Source organism: Mesoplodon mirus, assembly GCF_964341445.2.
Source record: "Mesoplodon mirus genome assembly, chromosome: X".
Taxonomy (NCBI): Eukaryota; Metazoa; Chordata; class Mammalia; order Artiodactyla; family Ziphiidae; genus Mesoplodon; species Mesoplodon mirus.
In genome coordinates, this window is record NC_138981.1 from 22,755,191 (window position 1) to 22,773,166 (window position 17,976).

Sequence of the window (17,976 nt, forward strand, 5' to 3'; positions counted from 1 at the left end):
AAGTCACAAAGAGAAAAACAAACATCGTATATTAACGCATACATGTGGAACCTAGGAGAACTGTACAGATGAACCAGTTTACAGGGCAGAAATTGAGATAAAGATGTAGAAAACAAACGTATGGACAACAAGGGGAGAAAGCCGTGGGGAGGTGGTGGTGGTGGTGTGATGAATTGGGCGATTGGGATTGACGTGTATACACTGATGTGTATAAAACTGATGACTAATAACATGCTGTTTAAAAAAATAAAATTAAAAAAACAAGAAAAAGTACAATAAAAAAGGGCAGAGAACCTGAATAGTTTTCCCACGAAGGCATACAGATGGCTAACAGGCACATGAAAAGATGCTCCACATCACAAAAACGAAAAAAAAGAAAAAACAAAAAACTATAGTCCAGGATAAAATTAAAAATTTTTAAAAAGTGAGTCAGGGACTCCTGTGAGTGAGAGCACAGTAGATAAGACTCCATGCTTGAAATGCAGGGGGCCCAGGTTTGATCCCTGGTCAGAGAGTTAGATCCCACATGCATGCCACAACTAAGAGTTCACATGGCGCAACTAAGAGTTCATGTGCCACAACTAAGAAGCCCATGAGGTGCAACTAAGGAGCCAGCCTGCTGCAACTAAGGAGCCAGCCTGCTGCAACTAAGGAGCCAGCAAGCCACAACTAAGACCTGGTGAAACCAAATAAATAAATAAATAAATAAATAAAAACGGAGTGAAGTGTAATATTTATAGTGTTGAGAGAAAAACCCCACCAACCTACAATTCTATAGCCTACAAAATCATCCTTTAAAAGGGAAGGAGAGGGCTTCCCTGGTGGCGCAGTGGTTGAGAATCTGCCTGCCAATGCAGGGGACACAGGTTCGAGCCCTGGTCTGGGAAGATCCCACATGCCGCGGAGCAACTAGGCCCGTGAGCCACAACTACTGAGCCTGCGCGTCTGGAGCCTTGCTCCGCAACAAGAGAGGCCGCGATAGTGAGAGGCCCGCGCACCGTGATGAAGAGTGGCCCCCACCTGCCGCAACTAGAGAAAGCCCTCGCACAGAAACGAAGACCCAACACAGCCAAAAATAAAATAAATAAATAAATAAGACCACATATTTAAAAAAAAAAAAGGGAAGGAGAAATAAAGACTTTCTCAGACAAACAAAAATTGAGGGAATTTTTTCTAGTAGACCCACCTTGCAAGAAATGTTTTTAAAAGTTCTTCAGAAAGAAGGAAAATTACATAGGTCAGATATTCAGATATACGTTTTAAAAAGGAAGAACATTAGAGAATAACTGAAGATAAAACAAAACTTTTATTTTTCTTATTCTTAATTGATCTAACAGATAACAGTATATTCAAAATAATAACAGCAACAATATATTTAATTGTATGTGTGTGTGGGTGTGTGTGGGTGTGCACACAACAGCACTAGCAATCAATTGTATATAATAGACATCTACAGACTTCATCCAACCACAGCAGAATACACATCCTTCTGAAGTTCACATGGAGCATTCACCAAGATAGATCACATTCTGGGCCATTAAACACACCATAACAAATTTAAAAGAATAGAAATCACACAATGTCTGGTCTCAGCGGAGTTAAACTAGTTATCAGCAACAGAAAAATAGCTGGAAAATCCCCAAATAATTGGAGATTATACAGCACACTTCTAAATAACACATGGGTCAAAGAATAAATCAAGAAATATTTTTTACTATTTTGAACTAAATTAAAATGAAAACACAACTTACCAAAATTTGTGGGATGCAATGAAAAGTGTTTAGGAGATTTAAAGCATTGAATATATATATTAGAAAAGAAGAAAAATCTAAAATCAATCATCTAAGCTTCCATCTTAGGAAACTAGAAAAAAGAGCAAATTCAACCCAAAGTAAGCAAAAGAAAATAAATAATAAAAATTAGAGCAGAAATCAATGAAGCTGAAAACAGGAATGAATAGAGAAAGTCAACAAAAACAAGAGCTGGTTCTTTGAAAAGATCAATAAAATTGGTAAGGCTCTAGCCAAGCTAACAAAAAAAAAAGAGAAGGATACAAATGACTAATATCAGAAATTAAAAAGAGGACATTACTACAGATCTCACGGACATTAAAAGGAAGGAGTATTTTGAGCAACTCTATGCCCACAAATGTGATAACAAAGGTGAAAGTGACCAATTCCTTGAAAGACAGAAGCTGCCAAAATTCACACTAGAAGAAAGAGACAATCTGAATAGGCCTCTATGTATTAAAGAAATCCAATCAGTATGTAATAACCTTCCAAAAGAGAAACCACCAGGCCTGAATAGGTTCACTGGTGAATTCTACCAAACATTTAAGGAAGAAACTATACCAATTCTCTACAATCTCTTCCACAAGATAGAAGCAGAGGGAATGTTTCCTAACTCATTCTATGAGGCTAGCATTACCCTAATACCACAACCAAACACCTTATAAGAAAGGAAAACTAGAGATCACTATCTCTCATTAACATAGATGCAGAACTCTTTAACAAAATATTAACAACTCAAATCCAACAATGTATAAAAAGAATTATACACCATAACCAAGTGGGATTTATCCCAGGTAAACAGACTCACAGATATAGAAAACAAACTAGTGGTTACTAATGGAGAGAAGGAAGGAGGGAGGGGCAAGTAAGGGGTACGGGATTAAGATATACAAACTATTATGTATAAAATAAATAAGCTATGAGGATATATTTACAACACAGGGAATATAGCCAATATTTTATAAGTATAAATGGAGTATAACCTTTAAAAATTGTGAATCACTATATTGTACACCTGTAACGTATAATACTATACATCAACTATACTTCAATTTTAAAAAACAAAAAAATAGAATAAAATCAATTAATGTAATCCATCACATCAACAGACAAAAGAAGAAAAATCATATGATCATATTAATAGATGTAGAAAAAGCATTTGATAAAATCCAATACCCATTCATGATAAAAACTCTTAGCAAACTAGAAATAGAGGGGAACTTCCTCAACTTGATAAAGACTATCTACAAAAACCCTACAGCTGGGCTTCCCTGGTGGCACAGTGGTTGAGAGTCCACCTGCCAATGCAGGGGACATGGGTTCATGCCCCGGTCCGGGAAGATCCCACATGCCATGGAGCGGCTGGGCCCATGAGCCATGGCCGCTGAGCCTGCGTGTCCAGAGCCTGTGCTCTGCAATGGGAGATGCCACAAAAGTGAGAGGCCTGCGTACTGCACACACACACACACACACACAAAAAAAAAAAAACCCTACAGCTAACATCATACTCAGTGGTGAGAAAATTGAAGTTTTCCCACTAAGATCAGGAATAAGGCAAGGATGTAACCTCTCACCATAGCTTTTCAACATTGTACTGGAAGTCCTAGCTAGTGCAGTAAGACAAGAAAAGGAAATAAAATGTATACAGATTAGGACTTCCCTGGTGGCACAGTGGTTAAGATTCCGCCTGCCAATGCATGGGACATGGGTTCAAGCCCTGGTCTGGGAAGATCCCACATGCCGCAGAGCAACTAAGCCTGGGCACCACAACTATTGAGCCTGCACTCGAAAGCCCACGAGCCACAACTACTGAGCCCACATGCCACAACTACTGAAGCCTGTGCACCTAGAGCCTGTGTTCCGCAACAAGAGAAACCACCGCAATGAGAAGCCTGTGCACTGCAACCAAGAGTAGCCCCCACTCGCCACAACTAGAGAAAGCCCATGCACAGCAATGAAGACACAACGCAGCCAAACATAAATAGATACATAAAAAATGTTTACAGATTGGGGAGGAAGAAATAAAACTGTTTTTCTTCACAGATGACATAATCATCTATGTAGAAAAATTTAAAGAACTGACCAAAAAAACCTCCTAGAATAAGCAATTATAGCAAGATTGCAGAATACAAGGTTAATTAATATGCAAAAGTCAATCAATTTCCTATATACCAGCAATGAACAAGTAGTGGACTTTGAAATGAAAAACATATTACTGTTTACATTAGCATGCCCCAACAAATAAAATACTTAGGTATAAATCTAATAAAATGTGTACAAGATCTATGTGAGAAAAACTACAAAACCCTGATGAAAAATATCAAAGAACAAAATAAATGGAAATGTATTTCATGTTCATGGATAGGAACGCTCAATAGTGTCAAGATGTCATTTCTTCCCAACTTGATCTATAGATTCAATGCAATCCCAACCAAAATACCAACAAGTTATTTTGTGGCAAATGATAAACTGATAGTAAAGTTTATTTGGAGAGGGAAAAGACCCAGAATAGCCAAATCAATATTGGAGGAAAAGAACAAAGTTGGAAGACTGGCACTACTCAATTTCAATACTTACTGTGAAGCTACAGTAATCAAGAAGGTGTGGTATTGGTGAAAAAATGGATAAACAGATCAATGGAATGAAATAGCCCAGAGATAGACCCACATAAATACAGTAAATTGATCTTTGACAAAGGAGCAAAGGTAATACAATGAACAAAGATAGTCTTTTCAACAAATGGTGCTGTAACAACTGGACATCCACATGCAAAAAAAGGAGTCTAAATACAGATCTTATACTCTTCACAAGAATTAGCTCAAAATGGATCATAGATCAAAATGTAGAACACAAAAGCATAAAACTCATAGAAGATAATATATGAGAAAACCTAGATGACCTTAGGTATGGCAGTGACTTTTTAGATACAACACCAAACACACAAACCATCAAAGACACAACTGATAAACTGGCCTTCATTAAAATTAAAAATTTCTTCTCTGCAAAAGGCAATGTCAATGGAATGAGAAAAACCACAGAGTGGGAGAAAATATTTGAAAAAGACAACTGATAAAGGACTATCATCCAAACTACACAAAGAACTCTTAAAACTCAACAATAAGAAAATGAACAACCTAATTAAGAAATGCAAAAAAGATCTGAATAGACACCTCACCAAAGAAGATATACAGATGTTAAGTAAGCATATGAAAAGATGTTCTACATCACATGTCATCAGGAAATTACAAAATAAAACAACAATGAGATACCACTATACCCCAATTAAAATGGCCAAAGTACAAAACACTGACAACACCAAATGCTGGTGAGGATTTGGAGCACCAGGAATTCTCATTCATTGCTGGTGGGAATGCAAAATGGTACAGCTACTTTGGAAGACTGTTTGGCAGTTTCTAACAAAGCTAAACATACTCTTAACATATGATCTAGCAATCACACTCCTTGATATTTACCAAACTGAATTGAAAACTTACGTCCATACAAAAACCTGTACATAGATGTTTATAGCAGCTTTACTCATAATTGCCAAAACATGAATGCAACCAAGATGTCCTTTAGTAGGCGAAAGGATAAACAAACTGTGGCACATCCAGACAATGGAATATTACCCAGTGCTAAAAAGAAATGAGCCAACAAGCCATGGGGTAAACTTAAACGTATTACTAAGTGAAAGAAGCCAATCTGAAAAAGAAACATACTGTATGATTCCAATTACATGACATTTTGGAAAAGGCAGAACTATGGAGACAGTAAAAAGATCAGTGGTTGCCAGGGGTTGGGTGGGGGATAGATGAATAGGCAGATTACAGAGGATTTTTAAGGCACTGCAACTGTTCTGTACGATACTACAGTGGTGGATATATGTCACAATACATTTGTCCAAACCCAAAGAATGTAAAATACCAAGAGTGAACTCTAACGTATTAAAGTATGGACTTTGGGTGATAATAACGTGTCAATGTAGGTTCATGGACTGTAAAAAATGTACTACCCTGGTGGCAGATGTTGATAATGGGGAGGTTGTGCGTGAGTGCGTAAATGGAAATCTTTGTACTTTCTGCTCAGTTTTGCTGTGAATGTAAAACTTCCCTTAAAAGTAAAGTTTATTAATTTTTGAAAATGTTAAAATTTACAGTATTCCAGAAATTACATCTTTTACAACTATGTAAACTTAGGATGGAAAATTTTAGATGTCAGCTTAAAAATCTGTAAGAAGGTGTATAGTTTTTCAAAATTCTTTTTGGGATTGTGGGGAACAAAGAGTGAAGACTCTTAGTCTAAGACAATGGTTTTCAACAAAGGCTTCAGCATCCCCTAGGAAGCATTTTTGGAAATTTGTAGGGCATCTTTAGTTGTCACTATGATTGGAGGCAGCAATTGGCATTTAGTGGGCAGGGTGCCAACAATGTTAAACATCTTTTTTAAAGTATTTATTTTATTTTATTTATCTATCTATCTATCTATCTATTTATTTAGCTGCACCGGGTCTTAGTTGCGGCATGCAGGATCTTCGTTGCGGCATGCGGGGGTCTTTAGTTGCGGCATGTGGGATCTAGTTCTCTGACCAGGGATCGAATGCAGGCCCCCTGCATTGGGAGCATGGATGGAGTCTTAGCCACTGGACCACCAGGGAAGTCCCTAAACAACTTGCTATGTGTGGGGCAGCCCCACATGAGAATTTTCTAACATCCTGTAAGATTTCTGAATGTCTCTGCATAATTATTTTAAATTATTTGAATCTAGCCCCGAATTTCGTTTTACATATAACTGCAAAGTATTTCTGGAACAGCTGTGATAAATGCTGAATTTTAGAGGAAGGTAACTACTATATACATCGAAGGAAGATTGTTCTTTGTCATGGGATTTGAGCTACCATGCCCCTGTAGAAATCTGCCTACACACAGGAGGCTGGAGATTCTGTTTAACAGACTAGGAATCAAATACAATTAAATTAGTGGAGACACATGAAATATAGGCTTACACTGAGTTTTTTAAAAATTTTATTTGTTTTATTTATTTTTATTTTTGGCTGTGTTGGGCCTTTGTTGCTGTGTGCAGGCTTTCTCTGGTTGAGGCAAGCGGGGGCTACTCTTCATTGCGGTGCGCGGGCTTCTCACTGCAGTGGCTTCTCTTATTGTGGAGCACGGGCTCTAGGCACGCGGGCTTCAGTAGTTGTGGCTCATGGGCTCTAGAGCTCAGGCTCAGTAGTTGTGGTGCACGGGCTTAGTTGCTCCGCGGCATGTGGGATCTTCCCGGACCAGGGCTGGAACCCATGTCCCCTGCATCGGCAGGCGGATTCTTAACCACTGTGCCACCAGGGAAGTCCCTACACTGAATTTTATTAATAGGGTGGTTAAAAATATTTCATAGTGGGCTTCCGTGGTGGCGCAGTGGTTGAGAGTCCGCCTGCCGATGCAGGGAACACGGGTTCGTGCCCTGGTCCGGGAAGATCCCACATGCCGCGGAGCGGCTGGGCCCATGAGCCATGGCCGCTGGGCCTGCGCGTCCAGAGCCTGTGACCCGCGACAGAAGAGGCCACAACAGTGAGGGGTTTTCATTCTTACTCTGTCACTGTCTCCAGAAGGCTACATACCACGTTTTTACAGCTTCATGTATCACTGCTTCATTTCCCATCTATACACTAGTCCCTGTCACCTACCAAAAGGTATGGTCGCCATGGTTGTCTTAGTAGTTTAACATGCCCTTGGCTTCCATGGAGAATCCATGTAATAGCCATTGAGGGGGGTAGCTACGTTTCTTTGTAGATCTGCTAGAGAGGGAGGACATCGTTTACTGCATTACTCGATGCTGCTTAGGCAACAACCCTCTGAAACATCTCAGAACTCAGGGCAGGAGGAGCTGGTTCTTCATCGGGGAGCAGTATCAGCTCTAACATCTGAGAGCTATGGAATGACCCTGTGGCTCCTTCTGCCATAGCTGCGAAGAAGTTCAGGATTTCTCGTGGGAGTTGTTCTCCTTCCCTTTTGCTTTAATTCTTGGCTCTGAACTCCTGTCCATATTCATTTCTCTGAGTACTACATCACCTGTGCTTTTATGGAAAGCCTCCTTAAGACATAACAAGTCAACAAAATAACGCATCTAGTTGTAGCTACCACGTTTTCTCCACTTGTCCCAACATTCTCATATAGGCTGGTGGGAAGATCACCACACAAGGAAGCTTCTGTGCTCTGGCTTTCGTGTGCTCTTCACTTCACTCAAGTCTCTGCACAGGTGTCAACACTCCAGAGGGCCCTCCCCTGACCTCCATACCTGAAAAGTCCCTCCTTGCCCCACCAGCCACTCCTTCCCCTTACCCTATTTTACATTTCTTCATAGAACCCCTACTCTGGATTGTTTACTGGGCAGTGTCTGCCTCCCCTTCAGACTCTAAGTTCTCTTGAGGACACACTCTGCTTCGATCATGGCTGCATTCTCAGTGTACAGAAGAATGCCTGGCACATAGTAGGAGCTCGATAAATAGTTGTTAAGTGAAGGAATCATTCAGTAAATCAGAGAAACCACTGTTGCCTAGTTACCTGGACAGCTGCTGATATTAATTTACTGCTTTCTCCAATTTACCTGAATGTACTGAAAGTCACATTCTTCCTTTGCCTTTATTTTTGATGTGCTAACCCAGGGCCAGGGCAGTGTTCCCGTTAAGTGTTGCCTACACCTAACCACCTCCAAACTTGGGTTGCCAAAATGACCAAAGCCCAACCACTGCAGAGGTCTCCCCAGGACCCCAGCAGCTTAGGACCAGACTCTGGGTGGCAGTGCTCATGCAAGAAATGATTTTCCACTCAAAATAAAGGGAAATGAACCACCTCATATCACCTCTTCCTTCTGGGAAGAACTCCACTCAATAACCACATGGTCACCATGCTTGGCAAAATCTGCAAAAGATTCCTCTCAAATATCCAAAAAGTAGTTTTAAACTTGTGGAAGATAACAATTTTTTTTTTTTTTTTTTTTGCAGTACACGGGCCTCTCACTGTTGTGGCCTCTCCCGTTGCGGAGCACAGGCTCCGGATGCACAGGCTCAGCGGCCATGGCTCACGGGCCTAGCCGCTCCGCGGCATATGCGATCTTCCCGGACCGGGGCACAAACCCGTGTCCCCTGCATTGGCAGGCAGACTCTCAACTACTGCGCCACCAGGGAAGCCCAACAAAATATTTTTTAAAACAGATATGTATTCTCTTACCATCACCTTTTTCCCTCACGGTAGAGGTCTAAGGGTTGATGGTGTCTAGTTCATGTAATGCCACAAAAAATGATTATAGTGAAAAGAAATGCTGTTTCCAGAAGCTACAGAGATGAGACCCAGGTCTTGCAGGTCAGAAACTTTCCCTTTTACCCAAATTGAAATCTGTAGGCCTTTTGGAAGAAGAAAATTTTATGTCTAACTGCTCTTCTCTCTCCACAAGCTTATGAAATCAGTCAGTTCCTTCATTGTAAACCAAGATTACCTGGGTATATAAATCTCTATTTCTTTAATACACAGCACATAAATTCCACTAACTGGAACTGCTCTAAGCCACTACCATTAGCGCAACATTGTCCTAAGTACTGTGGGTCACACCAAGGAACCAGACAATGACCTTACTTACCATTAATCATCCTGAATCCCCTCAGGTCTCTAAGATTTGAAATCAGTATAATATTGCTAGGGAGACGCAAGACGGAAGGGATATGGGAACAGATGTATATGTATAACTGATTCACTTTGTTATAAAGCAGAAACCAGCACACCATTGTAAAGCAATTATACTCCAATAAAGTTGTAAAAAAAAAGAATAATATTGCTTTTCTCCTAACTCTCTAGGAAATTTCAGAAACAGAAATTGGATCATGCCTCAAACACAAGAAGAAAGGCATAAATGGAGAACATGAAGCAGTTACCCTTGGTGGTATTATTCGTCTTTCTCTGGGAATCAATGGTTTATAATCTGATGATGTAATTTCCCCTATGGTTTTTAAAATACCATTTTAAATTTCACGCAGTGAACAAGTACTTGATGCAATATAGGCTGAACTGGGAGAATTAACAATGTGAGGTGTTAATGATGGAAGTCTGAAAGGGGTCCTTTTCAGGAAGCACATTATACAAGAATTTTCTAGACAAAGAGAAAATGCACTTCTTACCTCCTACCAACAAGTAGCTGTTGGGAAACAGTGTTTTTGCTTGCATAAGTGCCCTTGCATGACCTGAGTGGAAGAGGTCAAATATTCCATCTGCATATACTCTGACAGGTCTGTCAACTGTGGAAGAAAGAAAACATCATCAACAGAACTGCAGAATAAGGAATCCCAGTCACCTGATCCTTCCATCAGTACAGCACTATAATAAGGTTTACCTGGAGAAAACACAATGTTTATATACCATCAGTTTCACATTAGTGCATGAAATTAACTTTACCAAGAGGTTCTTCTAAGGACATCAAAGCAGAGTAAAAACATAACAAAATTAAGATTGACCCAGAACACACATTTTTAGCCGCAGAGCACTGGGGAGCTTTCCTGATCCAGAGTAGAGTCTCAGGTGGCTGAGCTGGCAGATTCAGACACACCAGACATAACCAAAGGGTTGACAGAGTCAGCCCAGCAGGAATATCAAGGTAGGAGTGACTGAGGAGCTCAATGAAAAGGACAAATGACTTCATCCTCGAGTCTGGCAGTCCTGAACTAAGACCCCTGAGTCCTATTCCCAAAGGCAAAGAAAGACACAGCTGTGCACCTCTTCCAAGTCACCGTGGCAGCGTAAAATCAGCCTTGGTAGGAGTATTTACACCATAGAAATTGGCAAATGCTCAAATCAGGGCTTATTTCCCCCTGGAGGGCCAGTTGTTAAACATTTACCAGCATACACTGCACAAAGGTCACTCCCTATTCTCTTTGGTATCCTAAGACATGGGGCGGGGCGTACATGCCCCAAGGGGAGGAGTGTCAGGGAGCAAAAGTTACGTGGGGGGTGCTCAGGGTTGGAGGCTAGTGACCCACACTACAGTCATTCCTAGGGAGAAGGGTGAAGAGCAAATCGGCCACAACAGACACTCTCACTGTGGCATACAGTGCTTGGAAAGTGCCATTTCTTGAGGATGAGGGACACACTTCACCAGAGCTTCCTGGGAGCCAGGAGACTGCACTAGGAACTGGAGGATGAAACTTTTGCTGAGTAAGCCAAAGACCCATCCCCTCCAATAAGAGGGAGACATAGGGAGGTAGAGGGGCTGGGTGTCAACTTTTACTTTTACACCATTTTGGATTCTCAACAAAGGAACTAGAAAATGAAAATATGGCGAATGACAAACTAAACGTGGCAAACTGAACACACACACACTTATCTCCACTTCCGCTCTAACACCACAAGACTACAGAGAAAGAATTAAAAAGGGATAATCCCCCAAGGGCAGAGGAAACAAGAAAGGCAATGACAGTGGATTAGAGATGTCAACATTTTGGAAAGTTGATTGTCAAGTGCTGAGTATCTACAGAGAACAAGAATCAGAGGTGGGGCAGGTAGGGAAAGGGATTGCTGGTTTGTTTGTTTGTTTGTTTTACGAGCCTAAGAGTCCTACTAACTTTTTAAACTAGATGCACGTATTATATTGATGCTATAAATTAAAAAAAAAGAAATCAATGCACACTTCTGTTGAATGATCTTTAAGGCTTAGATTTAAAATTGTGATTATTTCTTGATGTAATACAACCTCGTTAATTTAGAACATAAATTGAAAGGAATATTACATTAATATATTCAGATGGTACAATGTTTCTAATAAATTAAATTTCTCTAATAAAAAAAACTCGAGAGACTTTGTGTCAGATAGGGAATTGCAATTATTCCCAATTATACACCGTTTTGAACAAAGAGAATTGCCTTCACAGGATTATACTGTATTCTAAATAAGGCACGGTAAATAGAAAATACTTTGAAATAACAAACTGTCTAATGAGGGATCCTTGGTTTCAAAGCTCTTATTCAGTTTGAATTCAATTGAGGAAAATTTGTTTTAAGATATAAACCCCAGGGGGAAGCAGATGGCAGTTTTGCAAAACTTTTTGTTATTGATTCAGAAGTGATCAAGATAAATAAATTCAGGAAGCAGGGAGGAAAGAAAAGTAAAGAAAGACGATATAATTACTGAGAAAAAAGGCCATTTAGTAAATTTGTGAAGAGTATTTGTGGAGTTGATTTTGCAATAAGCTCACTTTAAAAAATTATAGTGTGTCAGCAATTTCTAGACTGGGAAATTCTGCAGGACCAAAAAAAAAAAATCCCTGATATCTTCAACAAATAAACCTCAAGAAAAAAAAGAAGAGGGAAAGAGATAGAGGGGGGGACTTGGAGATTAAAAGATATTTAAAAAACACCTCAACATATTGTAATATATAGACATTATTTGGATTTGGGTTCAAACAAACTATAAATAAATGATGACATAAGGTAACTGGAAATTGGAACACTGGATATTTGATGATATTAAAGAATTGCTGTTAATTTTTTAGGTGAGATAATGATATAGTGGTTATGCCTTAAAAAAACCCAGAGTTCTTATTTTTTAAGACATATATACAGAAGTATTTATGGATGAAATAATAGGAAGCCTGGGATTTTGTTTCAGATAATTCAAGAGGGGAGAGTTGATGAGGGAAGGCTACAGGATGGTGGTTGTTAGGTATGGGTGATGGGCACATGAAGGTTCATTATATTGTTCTACTTTTGTGAATGTTTGAAATTCTCCATAATATTTTTTAATAGACTGTGGCTTTGTAAGTTAGTTGGTATGTTTATTTGTTTTAATCTTTTGTTCGAAGTTTTTCTGGACATCCTTTTAGGCATCTGGGGACTCTCCAGAGGGTCTATGCTGGGAACCACTGGCCTGTGAAGCTAGAGGTTTGGTAATGATCAAAAGATGGAGCACACCTATTCCATGGCCTTGGTGGAGAGACTTTAAGGTAGCTCCCACTGACCCCCACATCTCCTGCTGTTCACACCTTTGTGAGATCCCCTCCCTTTGAAGTGCGAGTGGGACCCATGCCTTGCTTCTAACCAGGAGAATATGACAAAGGTGATAGATGTCTCTCCCATAATTATGTTATAGTATATAAGACTCCATTTTGCTAGCAGACTCATTCTTTCTTCCTTGGTGGCTTTGAAGAAGCAAGCTGCCATATTTTGAGAGGGCCATGTGGCAAGGAACTGCAGGTGTCCTCTAGGAGCCGAGGGTGGTCTCTGGCTCACAACCAGCAAGAAGCTAGATCCTTGGTCTTAGAGTTACAAGGAAAATAAATTCTGCCAACAACCTGAGTGAGCTCGGAAGCAGATCTACCAGATCCACCAGTCAAGCTTCCAGATGAGAAGTGAGCCCTGGGTGACACCTTGAATGCAGCCTTGTGAACCCTGAGCAGAGGACTCAGCTAAGCCAGGCTTGGACTCCTGATCCATGGAAACTGTGATGTAATGAACGTGCAGTGTTTTAAGCCATTAGGTCTGTGGTAATATGTTATATAGCATCTCACACCATATACAAAAATTAACTCTAAATGGATCATAGATCTAAACGTAAAGCTAAAACTACAAAACTTCTAGAAGAAAACAGGAGAAAATCTTAGTGACTTTGAATTTGACAAAAATTTCTTAAATAGGAACCAAAAAGGACACAGTATAAAACAAAAATTTATATATTAAACCTCACTTAAAACCTTTACTCTTCAAAAGACATTTTTACAAAAATGAAAAGGCAAGTCTTAGGGAGAAACTATCTGCAAAATATATATCTGATATAAGACTTGTATCTGGAATATATAAAGAACCCTCAAAACTCAATAATAAGATAAACAACTCATTTTTAAAAGGGCAAAAAAATTTCAACAGACATTTCACCAAAGAAAATAAATAGATGGATGGCAGATGAGCACATGAAAAGATCCTCAATACCATTAGTCACTAGGGAAATACAAATTAAAGCGACCCTGAAATACTACTTCATACTCACTAGAATGACTAAAAATTTAAAAACTATTGATCATACCAAGTGCTGATGAGGATATAGAGCAACTGGAACTCTCATACACTGCTGGGAATGTAAATGGTACAAATACATTGGAAAGCAGTTTGGCAGTTGGTTAAAAAGTTAAACATACACATACCATACGGCAAGATAGGAGGCAGTCACCAACTACAGTACATCTGAATTCACATTTCTGTAGGGCATGTTATGGTGTTTCTTGGTATTATTTCAGATTCAGGCAACAATAAAAGGGTGATTATTCATTTTTTATTATGGTTCTTAAAATGCAGCTTATTAACAATGCCTTAAAAGAACATATGATTTACAGAGCACATGTATTTCACTTAATCTTTCCATCAACTCTGTGAGGTAGGTAGAGGAGAGTGGACTTACTATCCTCTCTCATAGAGGGGAAAATGGAAGCTCAGCAAAGCTAAGCACCTTACCCAGCATCATACAACCAACCTATGATGGAGTGTGAGTGCAAACCAAACTCCACTGCTCTTTCTTCTAACTCATGATGCCTTCTAGAAAACTACATGCCATTGTAGTAGTAGAGTCTACTACATATGGAGTCTTTTTAAAAAGAGAGAGAGAGAAAGACAGACTGTTACTGAATTCCCAGTAATTATGGTAACTGGTATTGTTTTTGTGTACAGCTGATGTGCAAAAGAGGTGGCACAAAATTTAACCTTTAAAAATCTAATAGTTACCTATCTCACAAAGTTTACATAGTTTTATATAAACTTCATTATTTCCTTCTACTTATAGCCAGCGATGCTCTTTTCAATAAATGATGATTGATGTTTGCGCTTTTTTTTTTTTTTTTTTTTTGTGGTACATGGGCCTCTCACAGTTGTGGCCTGGCCTCTCCCGTTGCAGAGCACAGGCTCTGGACACGCAGGCTCAGCGGCCATGGCTCACAGGCCCAGCCACTCTGCGGCATGTGGGATCTTCCCGGACCGGGGCATGAACCCGTGTTCCCTGCATCAGCAGGTGGACTCTCAACCACTGCGCCACCAGGGAAGCCCTGATGTTTGCTTTTTAAAATACATTAAATTTAAGTTAAAAAAGAAAGAGTACATTTTTTTAAATTAAGTAAATTACAGTACAGGTGGCACAGAAATAAGGCAAAATTCATTCAGGTGGCTCTTGAGAAATGAATTTGGAAAACTACACATATCACTGTGTGAACAGAATAATACAAATTCCCTTTTTGTGAAGGAAAATAGGAAATCAGAACTGAGTTTCCCTTTAAGAAAAAGTGTCAGCTTTAATGAAAAGGAACCTATGAAGCAATCACTTGGGTTTTTCCTTTATCTCCAGGCAGATTACTGATTTTCTCTGTCTCAGGATACATACTAAACCTTAGAGGGTCATACCTCCACAGCTGGACTACTTGACCTAAGATCAAAGGTGCCAGTTCCATGCAACAACAACAAAAAACAAACAACCCAACTGAAAAATGGGCAGAAGACCTAAATAGACATTTCTCCAAAAGAAAACATACAAATGGCCAAAAAGTACATGAAAAGATGCTCAACATCACTAATTATCAGAGAAATGCAGATCAAAACTACAATGAGGTATCACCTCACACACTCAGAATGGCCATCATTAAAAAGTCTACAAATAAATACTGGAGAGGGTGCAGAGAAAAGGGAACCCTCCTACACTGCTGGTAGGAATGTAAATTGGTGCAGCCACTATGGAAAACAGTATGGAGTTTCCTCAAAAAACTAAAAATAGAGTTGCCATATGATCCTGCAATCCCACTCCTGGCCATATACCCAGACAAAACTCTAATTCAGAAAGATACATGCAGGGCTTCCCTGGTGGCGCAGTGGTTGAGAGTCCACCTGCCAATGCAGGGGACACGGGTTTGTGCCCCGGTTCGGAAAGATCCCACATGCCGCAGAGCGGCTGGGCCCGTGAGCCATGGCCGCTGAGCGTGCGCGTCCACAGCGGGAGAGGCCACAACAGTGAGAGGCCCACGTACCGCAAAAAAAAAATAAATAAATAAAAAGATACATGCACCCCTATGTTCATAGCAGCACCATTTACTAGAGCCAAGACATGGAAGCAACCTAAACGTCCATCAGATGAATGGATAAAGAAGATGTGGTACATATATCCAATGGAATATTACTCAGCCATCAAAAAGAATGAAATAATGCCATTTGCAGCAACATGGATGGACCTAGAGATTATCACACTAAGCGAAGTAAGTCAGACAGAGAAAGACAAATACCGTGCACATGGAATCTAAAATACAATACAAATCAACACATCTACGAAACAGAAACAGACTCACAGATATAGGGAACAGACTTGTGGTTGCCAAGGGGGAGGAGGGGTAGGGAAGGGAAGGAATGGGGGTTTGGGATTAGCAGAGGCAAACTATTATATATAGGATGGATAAACAACAAGGTCGTACTGTATAGCACAGGGAACTATATTCAGTATCCTATGACAAACCATAATGGAAAAGAATATGAAAATATATATGTATAACTGAGTCACTTTGCTGTACAGAAGAAATTAACACAATCTTGTAAATCAACTATACTTCAATAAAAAAATTTTTTTTAAAAAGGTGACAGTTCCGGGACTTCTCTGGTGGCGCAGTGGTTAAGCATCCGCATTGCCAGTGCAGGGGACACGGGTTCGAGCCCTGGTCCGGGAAGACCCCACATGCTGCGGAGCAACTAAGCCCATGCACCACAACTACTGACCCTGCGCTCTAGAGCCCGCGAGCCACCACTACTGAGCCCATGTGCCACAACTCCCGAAGCCCACACGCCTAGAGCCCGTGCTCTGCAACAAGAGAAGCCGCTGCAGTGAGAAGCCTGTGCACAGCAACGAAGAGTAGCCCCCGCTCGCCGCAACTAGAGAAAACCCACACGCAGCAACGAAGACCCAACACAGCCAAAAATAAATAAATTAATTAACTTTAAAAAAAAAGGTGCCAGTTCCAATTGCTCTACTGTGCTCCTTCTCTTGAGGTTCATCACCCTTTGACCTCACAGATGAGGTCCAGGAGCTAAAAGCTATGAGCTGCCTCTTCTAGAATTTATACAGCAGATTCTGTTTGGGCACCTAAGACCGCGAAACATAATGTAGGCAATTGTATGAAGTCATAAAATGGGCTGGAGAAGGAGTTAGTGAAAGACTTCAGTTGCAAGTATAATCTTGAAGCTCATTATGAGCCCCCAATACAGGTCTCTTTTGTCTTTTTGAAGGGATGCTCAAGACGGTGCCACAGAAAGGTAATTGCTTACTAGTCTTGAAAACTACCAAACATTTCAAAAAAGTAGTGATGTTTTTCTTGTTTTCTTAAATAATAGTCAAACAGGAAGATATTTTTAAAACTCTGTGAGCTTCTCTAGTAACAGTACAATGCTCCAACAATTATATTTAGATAATCTCCAAGACACTCCCTCCAACGACTACCAACAGTTACTTTTTTTTTCAACATCTTTATTGGAGTATAATTGCTCTACAATGGTGCATTAGCTTCTGCTGCATAACAAAGTGAATCAGCCATACGTATACACATATCCCCTCCCTCTTGCATCTCCCTCCCTCCCTCCCCATCCCACCCCTCTAGGTGGTCACAAAGCACAGAGCTGATCTCCCTGTGCTATGTGGCTGCTTCCCACCAGCCATCCATTCTACATTTGGTAGTGTATATATGTCCGTGCCACTCTCTCACCTTGTCCCAGCCCACCACTCCCCCCACTTTTCCTCAAGTCCATTCTCCAAAGAAGATATACAGATTGCCAACAAACACATGAAAGGATGCTCAACGCCACAAATCATTGAGAAATGCAAATCAAAACTACAATGAGGTATCACCTCACACCAGTCACAATGGCCATCATCAAGAAATGTACAAACAATAAATGCTGGAGAGGGTGTGGAGAAAAGGGAACCCTCTTGCACTGTTGGTGGGAATGTAAATTGATACATCCAGTATGGAGGTTCCTTTAAAAACTACAAATTATCATATGACCCAGCAATCCCACTACTGGGCATATACCCTGAGAAAACTGTAATTCAAAAAGAGTCATGTAGCACAATGTTCATTGCAGCTCTATTTACAATAGCCAACAGTTACTCTTAAGCAGTGGTTCTTGCAGTGTGGTCCCAG

General features: G+C 40.2%; 1 protein-coding gene across 4 annotated transcripts in view; it reads right to left on the reverse strand.

Annotated features, from left to right (window-relative positions):
* The window catches only part of PCYT1B (phosphate cytidylyltransferase 1B, choline), a 125,330-nt gene that overhangs the window by 68,004 nt on the left and 39,350 nt on the right, over nt 1-17,976 (reverse strand). For all 4 annotated transcript variants that reach the window (XM_082610586.1, XM_082610587.1, XM_082610588.1 and 1 more), the window contains exon 3: nt 9,955-10,071. In XM_082610586.1, coding sequence (XP_082466712.1) covers nt 9,955-10,071 — 117 coding nt within the window. The remainder of the gene's footprint in view (nt 1-9,954; nt 10,072-17,976) is intronic.